This window comes from Alligator sinensis, unplaced genomic scaffold, assembly GCF_000455745.1.
Source record: "Alligator sinensis unplaced genomic scaffold, ASM45574v1 scaffold592_1, whole genome shotgun sequence".
Lineage (NCBI taxonomy): Eukaryota > Metazoa > Chordata > Crocodylia > Alligatoridae > Alligator > Alligator sinensis.
The window spans coordinates 393,866-403,834 of NW_005842214.1; the positions used below are offsets into that span (position 1 = coordinate 393,866).

At 43.1% G+C, this 9,969-nt stretch overlaps 1 protein-coding gene across 4 annotated transcripts in view; it reads left to right on the forward strand.

Annotated features, from left to right (window-relative positions):
• The window catches only part of CKAP5 (cytoskeleton associated protein 5), a 65,366-nt gene that overhangs the window by 33,999 nt on the left and 21,398 nt on the right, over positions 1–9,969 (forward strand). For 3 of the 4 annotated variants that reach the window (XM_006026906.2, XM_025207924.1, XM_006026909.3), the window contains exons 23-29: positions 2,832–2,960; positions 3,630–3,824; positions 5,560–5,695; positions 6,822–6,910; positions 7,952–8,062; positions 8,357–8,482; positions 9,545–9,694. In XM_006026906.2, coding sequence (XP_006026968.1) covers positions 2,832–2,960; positions 3,630–3,824; positions 5,560–5,695; positions 6,822–6,910; positions 7,952–8,062; positions 8,357–8,482; positions 9,545–9,694 — 936 coding nt within the window. The remainder of the gene's footprint in view (positions 1–2,831; positions 2,961–3,629; positions 3,825–5,559; positions 5,696–6,821; positions 6,911–7,951; positions 8,063–8,356; positions 8,483–9,544; positions 9,695–9,969) is intronic. The other variant, XM_006026907.2, reaches the window with a different exon arrangement.

A 9,969-nucleotide genomic window follows, 5' to 3' on the forward strand; every position in this document is an offset into this window, starting at 1 on the left:
TCCCTACACTACCCTTCTTTTCTTGAGAGCAGTCTTTAGTGTTTGATCTAACTGTTTAAAGGTAGGTGAGTTCTTATTTCAAAAGCTTTTTAAACCCCATGAAAACTCCATTTTCAAAATTACTGTAACTTCACTATCCATCTATATGAGTCTCTGCCTGTGTTGTTAAAGCTGATAGTTCTCTCTTTTTTTTAAATTTCTGTAGCGTACAGTACACTTTACTTATGCATGTAGTATCCAGCTCTTTATTATTTAAGTTCATAAAAAACAGATCTAGCTTAGCAATATTGGAAGAGCAGATTGGTCTGCTGCTGAGAGGTCAGAGCCAGGCAAAGTAATACTGCAATGATGACCTGGAGGGCTGCACCCAGAGAGTGGTGGTGGACGGGTCATTTTCGACCTGGAGGGATGTGGGCAGTGGGGTCCCCCAGGGCTCAGTCCTCGGGCTCTCACTGTTCAACATCTTCATCAGTGACTTGGACGAGGGGGTGAAAAGCACCTTGTTCAAATTCTCAGGTGACACTAAGATGTGGGGAGAAGTGGGCACGGTAGAAGGGAGGGACATGCTGCAATTGGATCTGGACAGGTTACAGGGGTGGGCGGATGAAAATAAGATGGGATTCAATACTGACAAGTGCAGGGTACTGCACCTAGGGGGAGAGAACCAGCAGCATACCTACAGGCTGGGGAACTCCCTTGTTGTCAGCACAGAGGCAGAAAAGGATCTTGGAGTCATTATTGGCAGCCCATGTTCATCTTGGAGTCTATGTGGGGACGCAGTCAGGGAGGCTACCTGCACCTTGTCATGCATCCACAGATGCAGCACAAGCAGGTCCAAGGAGGTGATCCTCCCTCTCTATGCAACATTGGTCAGGCTGCAGTTGGAGTACTGCGTCCAATTCTGGGCGCTGCACTTCAGGACGGATGTGGACAACATCGAGAGGGTCCAGAGGAGGGCCAGTCGCATGCCGAGGGGGAGGCAGGGCAGCCCCTATGAGGAGAGGCTACAGGACCTGAACCTGTTCAGCCTCCACAAGAGAAGGGTGAGAGGGGATCTGGTGGCCATCTATAAACTGGCTAAGGGACCAGCAGGCGCTTGGAGAGTCCCTGTTCCCCTGAGCACTAGCAGGAGTAACAAGGAATAACGGCCATACGTTGATGGAGAGTAGATTCAGGCTAGATATCAGGAGGCGCTACTTCAGTCAGGGCTGCTAGGATCTGGAACCAACTTCCAAGGGAAGTGGTGCTCACTCCTACTCTGGGGGTCTTCAAAAGGAGGCTAGATAGACACCTTGCTGGGGTTGTTTGACCCCAGCATTCTTTCCTGCCCATGGCATGGGGTTGGACTTGATGATCTGCTTTCAAAATGTATTGTATTGGTTCCCTCCTTCCCCCCCAGTGATTGCATTACTGCGATGGGTAAGATTTAGAAATGCGTGTCAGCGCTGAGAAAATGGTAGTGGTGCACTTTTGAACTAAAATGAATCGGTGTGTTAGTCCAAAAGCGCACCGCTACCGTTTTCTGCGCGCTGATGTGCATTTTTCCATTTATGCAAATGTATGCGACGCAGCACTGGGTGTGTTGGCTCACATGATCTGCTAACTTGATTACTTGAGTCTGCTCCGACGTGCTGGATTTCTGGTGCATTGGAACAGACAAAGGTACGTGTATAAATGCTATATGAGCCCAACCTGAAGAGAGGACTGTGTGATTTTTTTTTTTTCCCGCCCTGGGAGAGGTGACTGCTAGTCAACTTGGGACTTAAGTGGGTTGCAGTTAGCTAGGGAACCATGGAAATGGTTCTACTGAAAAACATCATGGCTTCTTTTGCTTTGGCGTTAGAGTAAGCAGTTACGCTCTTATGTTCCATATATAAGTGCCATACTAAGTCAAACCAGTGGTCCATCTAGCCCAGTATCCTGTCTCTGACAGTTGTAGTAGTAAATAGTTTAGAGGGATAACACCTTACAGTAAATGGAATTATTGGATATCAGTGTGGAGCTTGCAAGTTCTTGCCCTACTTCAGAGTCCTCTGCTCTTATGGACTTTGAATTGCAAGGGAAGTAAAGGAGGGTCATGTTTACTCCACTTTTTTTTTTTGTGTTTCCTCCTGAAGGCGTAAGGAAGTTTTGGCTGTGTAGGTAATCCCAGTGAATGCTGCTAGCTAACAGAATCTATTCTCTCACAAATGGGGTGCATGTATATGTACAATGCAAGTATATTTACACTGCAATTTTAAACCTGGCATTTCCTTAAGCAGTGGTTCTTTCTGTCTGGTTTGTCCCTAAAAATTATACTAGTGGCTTTAGGAAAAGCAGCATCTTCCTTTTAAGGGTTGTTGAACAGTATTGGATTATGCTGGAAGTAATGAATAGGATATTGCTCTCCTGATACCTGCTTTGGATCAATTCATGCCCTAAACTGATTCTGTAACCCACTTGTCTCCTGATTATTGCCTTGGTTTTACAATTTGCTAAACTTCTTTAACTTTCATGTAAAGTATTAACCCTGTTTCTTAACCATCTTGTAAGCAGACAAAACACTTTGAGATGCTTCTAGTCTTTTTCTGTGAGTGATGAATTACTATGTTAAACAAAAATTAAGTCCAAGTCATTGTGTATATTTCAGAAACGTCTCCATGTCTCATACCATCACAAACAGTAGTTCACTCTGAAACTTAGTACAGCAGTGTACAAAAATGGGAGGCCTGGAGATCTTGGTACAGAAGGATTTCCCTTCTGCTTGAATGGATGATCCCAGAAATTCCCTTACTTGGATATTCTGAACCCTCTGTAGGATTATCCTTTTTAAATCTTGGTTCTTGCTGCAGAACAATGTCCGTGCTACTGCACTAGCAACTGTGAATGCATGGGCAGAACAGACTGGCATGAAAGAGTGGTTGGAAGGAGAAGACTTGTCAGAGGAGCTCAAAAAGGAGAATCCTTTCTTAAGACAAGAGGTAAAGACTGGTAGTATACATTGAGTTGTTTGTTGTGCCTTTGAACTGCCTTTTAGCCACAGTAAACAGTTCCAAAAATAATGGGGATAAGATGAGGCAGACTGCAATAATATACTAGGGCCACCATGAGGGTAAAAAATGTGTAATGCAGTTTCAGTACTGAAACTGACAAACATGACGAGGATAGTAATAAGCAGCACTCTATGCTTGTATTGAAATTTAAACAAAACTTTTTAAAGAAGACAAACCAAAAATGAATGACTCTGCCTCTTGCCCAAATGCTGGATAAGAGCAGGACTGAGGTTTTGGGATGTTACTGGAACTAAGTGCTGACCAAAAGCAATATGTACTTTGAAATGCTGGTCACATTTTTGCACATGAAGTACAGTCTGTGAACTCTGAAAGTCTAGGCTGGGGATGAAACCTTTCAGTTAGAATCAAGTCAGCTGCATATTGAAGCCTTGTTGCCTCTGTGGATTGCACTTTCATATTCAAGAAGACACAGGTGATTTCAAGTGCCAAGTTTGAGCCAGGCATGTTCTTGACTATGAGGGCAGATACGAGAAATTTTGCTCCTATTAAGCCTGCTGATGACACATCCCCACTTAAGTATTCCAGACAACAGCAACAATATTAAAAGAGCAAAGCTTTATCTGTGCTTTCTTCCAGCTTCTGGGATGGCTGGCTGAAAAGTTACCTACCCTCCGTTCAGTTCCTTCTGATCTGCTTTTGTGCGTGCCTCATCTGTATTCCTGTCTAGAGGATCGAAATGGGGATGTGCGTAAAAAGGCCCAGGATGCCCTGCCATTCTTTATGATGCATCTTGGTTTCGAGAAGATGGCTAAAGCCACTGGCAAGCTGAAGGTATTGTGGTCTTAATTTTAAACTGGGGATGGTAGTGTGAGCTTGGATAAAAGTGGGTGTAAATTGTAATATATAGCAAATGTAATTTTGCTAAACAGGTCATAAGATCATTTTATTAGAACTACATAAACTTGCAGAAATCTCTGCTGATTTTGTAGGCCTGAAATGCCTTTGTTTTCCCTGTGGATATGGCCAAAACAAATTGTATAGCATCATGACCCTGGGTTTCCTGTCCCCATGCAGATTTTCTTTTATTATTTATTTTTAAGTTGATATATCCACTTGTTTTGTCTGTCCACACACCTCCTTGCTCTATTCCTTTATTCCAAGGATACTGTCTGTAGGACTAGGGTACTGCTGACATACGTGATAGGAATTATGAGGTACCAGAGATCTAGGCCAGGCTTAACTGATGAACTCTTGCTTCACTTAGAATTTACAACTCATAAACAAATATTTCTAATGCTCATTTCCACATGAACTCTAAACTCTCAAGCACTGCAAAGCTTCAAACTGTATTGGTGCAACCTGCTTGGTATCCTGAACTCCTGTAGTCCCTTATGGATTAGACTATTTTGAGAGGCCTTTTCATGACACCTTCAGGAAGGTCTCATCTATCGCTGTCAAGTCTTGATACTGAAGGGCAGGAGCCTCCCAGAGGCAAGGCTGGAAGGGACTTCCCAAAGGCATCTAATCCAACTCCCTGCCTCTGAGGAAGGCTTAAAAGCACACTGACACGCATAGCAGAAAGAGGGGGAGGGGCAACCAGCAAAGCCCAGAAACATAGGAAATACCCATGGTAGAGCATAGGTTTAGCTGCACCTAGATTATCCCCAATAGTGGCTGTCCAACCTCTTGAACACCTCCAGTGATGGAGATTCCACAACCTTACTAGGCAGTCTGTTCCACTGCCTCACTGTTCTTCTACACCATAGTTTCTCAACCTGTGGTACATGTAACCCTGGGGGTATGCGAGACACAGGCAAGGGGGTACTCGGGTACCCCAGCACTCTCTCTTGCCCTCTTTTCCTCTTTCTTGTCCCTTCCTCTCAAAACTATGGTAACAAATTTGGTGTGCCACACATTGCGCAGTGCTTTAAATTCCCCAGTAATAATTTGGTGTTCAGCCCTCCTAGTTTTGGCCAACATTACCTCTAGCCCAGGTACGTACTTGAGTTGTGCACCCCTGGTGTAAAAGATGGCAACCCTACTCACACTAGCTTAGACATCTGTAATGTCATGGCCTTATATACACAACCCATCTTCCAACATAAGGGACACATTAGTCTGTAAATATAAAATCCCCTGTAAAATTGAGTGTTGGGGTACTTCTGAAAATTTTAATAAGTCAGGGGGTTCTTGCTACTTAAAAGGTTGAGAAATACTGTTCTACGCGTCCTTGCTTGCAGTTGAACAGATGTCTCCCCAGTGCTTTGTAGCTAGCAACCAAATGATCATTTAGGGACCTTGAATTTTAAAACATCTTCTCTGACTACAGGTTTTACTCTTCACAGTCTCATATATAAATTTCTTTTTTAACTTGACACACTATGTGACATTCTAAATATCTTGTAACTACATTCATAGGAATTGCCTCTATCTCAAAACAAGTTATCTAGAAAGCTCTGTCTTTCAGACAAAGCTTCTTTCTGCTTAGCCTCTTTTGTGATGCACCTTTTAATATGCATCTATTTAACTTCTGTTTATAGCTTATATTATATTGGTTTCTCTCTAGCCTACTTCCAAAGACCAGGTCCTGGCCATGCTTGAGAAGGCCAAAGCCAACATGCCAGCCAAACCAGCTGCTCCTGCTAAGGCATCTTCCAGGATGGCAGGAGGAGCAGCACCAGCCAAATTCCAGTCTACATCAGGTAATCTCCAGGCCCCCTAATGGTGGAAAAAGTGAGGGGAGGAAGAGATTCTCTGGAAAAGACTGACTTGAGCCTCAGCCTTTCCCTTCAGCACTCAGTCATGCAAACTTGAAAACCCAATCTTTGTAAGATGCTGGTACTTTTGGGGAAAGCCTTTGCTTGCATAGTGTGAGGACTAGGATAGGAGTAGAGCCAATCTGTAATATCCAAGGCTAATGATTTTGTTTTGGAAATGAATAGGAAATTTAACAGCAGAAGTTGAGGAAGAAAAGTAAAAAATAAACGAAACAGCTAAACAGTTGCCTTCGGAGTCCTTTTTGGCTTCTGGGGAGAACTGCCTCGTGGAAATTAGTGTGGAGGGTTAGCACCCTCATTCTGTCCTGTAGGCCAGCTTCTCTGGCTGAACTGCATCTCCCATAATCCTGTGCATGTTCTCCCATCATGAACCACAGAATTTCTTCATAGTTTTTGTGATTTTGGTGACTAAGTTGTTCCTTTAGTACAGTCGTTCTCGATTCTTTTTGAACTTGAAGCACCTTTCATTGGACTCAAGACACTTTCTTGGCCTTGGGCTTTTTCTGCATGAGGATGCTGAAGCCAATATGCATGAATTAAAATGAACTAGTTAAATGCACTAAGCCTCCATGTGCTCAATCTCCATTCAGAATGAAATTGGCTTTAATTTGAATTGGCTAATTTGCTTTAGGAAAAATCAGATTATGTCACTTTCGTTCTGAATTAGTGTTCACATGGAGGCTTATTCTGCCAACAGAAAGAAACCATCCCTGTTCTGACAAAGCTTGCCCTTTTAAGAACAGCAGCATACTAATAATGAGGAAGAAGGAAAATCAGTGTGGAACCCTTTATTTTACTGCTTGTTCAGATATGAGAGATTTCTTTCTTAATAGTGATGGACTTTGCAAAGACTTAGCTTTTAATTCACAGATAAGCAAGCTCCCTGTTGAGTCTAAAATCCCCCATTTTGTAACTTTAAAGGGATTTGTTGCCTCAGTAAGCAGCTTTACCTTCTCTGCAGTGAGACTGGAAAATCTGAGGTGAGCTCAGTGTGAATTTATGGAAGGGCTCATTCTTTGTAAAATATTTGAAATACTCTCTTGTTCCCAAGCACCCACTGATGATTCAGGGTCCAGCACCATGGAGTATAAGCCTGACCCAAAAAAGGCCAAAGCAGGAGGAGCTGCCTCTAAAGCCAAGGTATGGGGATTCCAAACATATGATTAATAACTACTAATGGATTATTCTTGTGGATTTTTAGCTTTCCAACAAACCCTGTAATATGCACTTCTTTTACAAGGAGGGTCTGTGTCAGGCTATCGGATTTTAAACCAAAGGAGTCTTTTTCAGATCTGTTCTCTAGATGTGCTTTTATAATTGTTTTTGTTCTTGTCAGCACAGCCACAGCTGTACCAGAAACTTGCTGGGGCTGAACCTGCCTGTCTCCAAGTCTGCTTGGCTGCTTTACCCTATTATAGATTTAGATGTTAAAATCTGTAGTAAGTATCTAGCTGTAAAGTTCTAGCTTGGAACAGTAATTGAATCCATAGCAGAGAGATGGTCCACCAAAGCCTAATGGTCCGTTGGGCTAGCATAGTACAGGAATAGCAATTTCATAGCTAACAGCCCGCGAAGGCATGAAACTAGCATCACATCTGGCTGCCTTGGACTCCCCAACCTAAATGGCCAGGTACCTGTTTACTGCAAAGTGAAGTGGGAGTTTTGTGGTGGTGTTTTTTTATTTGTCATGGGCCCAGAGCAGGACTTGAATTTGCACCTCTGGAACTGTAGCGTGATGCTTCAACCAGTAAGTTACTATGCTGCCACTGCATCTTTTGGTCAACTCTGACATTGGAAGTGGAAATCCTTCTCTCTAAGACAGTATGTGAAGGGAATGCTAAGGAGTGGAATGGTAGCCTCAGCTGGCTGTACTTGAGTTATGGCATTCACTTTGTTCTCTTATTGATAGTATATCATAGTTCATTGTCTTGCTATTGTGTGGGGCAGAAATTGAAAGTCCTGTTCTGCTTGCCTATTCACCTCTTGGAAGTGACTGTTCAGAGATTTTAGTGAGGATGCCTTTGTAAATGTTCATGTTTCAGATTAATTATTTCATCTAAACTCTTAAGCTAGAATGTTCTTGCTGAGCATGCAGTGGGCTTGGGGGGCCTTAATGGAGTGATTTAGAGATAAGTATTAAGAACTGTCCAACCACAAAGCCTTTTCTGTGGCCTGTTGCAGCAGTCTGATGGTAATAACAGTATGTCCAAGGGCAATACAAGCCTATCCAAAGCTAATACAAGCCCCACCAAAGGCAGTTCCGGTCTGACAAAGAACAGAGCCATCAAACAGGTACCAAATTGGGTTTAGATATCTGTGGGTAACTTGTGCACTGGCCAACTCTGAGATGTCCTGTGTCACAAGAGGCTATTACACACACTTTGTACTGGGTTTTGCTTCCACTTGCAGCAGAGCATTTACCTCAAGATTCTAACAAACATAGTTTTCCCGCTTCTGCCTGGGTCTCGTACACTTGTCCAGCATGATGGTGTGGTAATGTCCGGTGCTTGGAATGGGATCACTTGGAGTGATGGCGTGTATATGGGTTTTGTGGTACTGTTTCCTCAGTGGTCTTTTGTTTTTCAGGGTATCCAAGGGAAGAAAGTACCAAGCAAACCTAACCTGAAGGAAGATGAAGACAAATCTGGTCCTGTTTTTATCATCGTCCCAAATGGGAAAGAGCAGAGAATGAGAGATGAGAGAGGATTGAAGGTGAGGGAGAGCTTGAGCATGCTTTCTTTTTAGCACCTTGAATTCTATAAGCAAGTACTTGATCTCTTACCTGTGAGCTTAGCATCCTACTTAAGGAGATGAGTAGCAGTCCTCACCTAAAGAGCAGAAGACCAACTGAAAGGCTGTTTATGGAGCACAGAAATTTTTAGATGATATAAGAAAACGATGAACTTTCAATCTAATTTAAGAGTGCTCTGAGACTGAACCAAACACTAAAGCACAAAAGACTGCTAAGATTTGACTGATGGACATGAGTCCTACTCTGCAAGCATGATAATTCAGTCACTAAGTATGAACTTTTAGAAAAGGATTAGGTTTTGTTATTCTTATCAACCCCTGTTGCTGAAATCCACTCTTACGAAAAATGCTAGTGATCGCTATTTGCAGGTTTCTACCTTGAAACCCATAATTTATAGGGGCATCAGTCATCATCGGGGAACCTAAGTGGTTGAACTGGCACATTGCAGGCATAGCTGAAAGATGATTTCCTGAACTAGGAAAATCTTGCTTTGTTAGAGTACTACCAAATGCTGTGGAGAAGCATGGCTGCTTCCATTCTTATGGCTATACTAGCCAATTGTCCATCAAGATTGACGAGGGGTGGGGAAGGAAGGGGGCTGGGATGGAGTGCTGCCACTTAACGTCCCATGCTGTTGCTGTTCTGCCTCTTGCAGGGGGTGGGGCAGGGGAGCAGAGACCAGTGCTGCTGGCCCCAGCTCCCACACCCCCTGTCTGGTCCTCGACGCGGCTTTGGAATCATAGAAGTGCTCCCCGTGCTTGGAGCACTCTGACTGTTTCCGTCAGCCAATCGGAGTGCGAATACAGTGTTATGGACAGACAGACAGACGTAGGCTTTTATAATGTTAGAATTAGAGCAATGTTCTATATCTGTGCTCTTTTAGTGATGGGATAGAGTTGCTTACTGTTTTATATTATTAAAAAACAGCAGACTTGCAGGTTTATTCTTTCATGTCAGCTTGGTAAAAAGCAGTGAATTACTTGCTTTGAGTTGTGAGTTCTTTGTTTTTTTGTTTTTTCCAGGTGTTGAAATGGAACTTCACTACTCCCCGTGATGAATATATCGAGCAGCTAAAGACTCAGATGTCCAGCTGTGTTGCTAGGTGGCTACAGGATGAGATGTTTCATGCAGACTTTCAGCACCACAACAAGGCATTGACTGTTATGATCGAGGTGAGTAATGGACCTGCGACAGGAGCCAATAAAATGTTGTGTGTTCTGTGCCACAGAAGCATTGCCTCAGTTGTGTTAAGTAGTTCTTAAAGAGTCAGGAGTAGGTAAGAAGTTTAATTGTGTTTAGCTTGTTTTACTGAGAAAATTAAACCCAAATGACCATGTTCAGAAGGACCACAACTTAATATAGTCGTTTTTTGGTGGGGAGGGAGCTGTGACGTGTATATGCAGTTGATGTGCCTCTCAGACCTAAAACAAGAATTTTAGAATATACA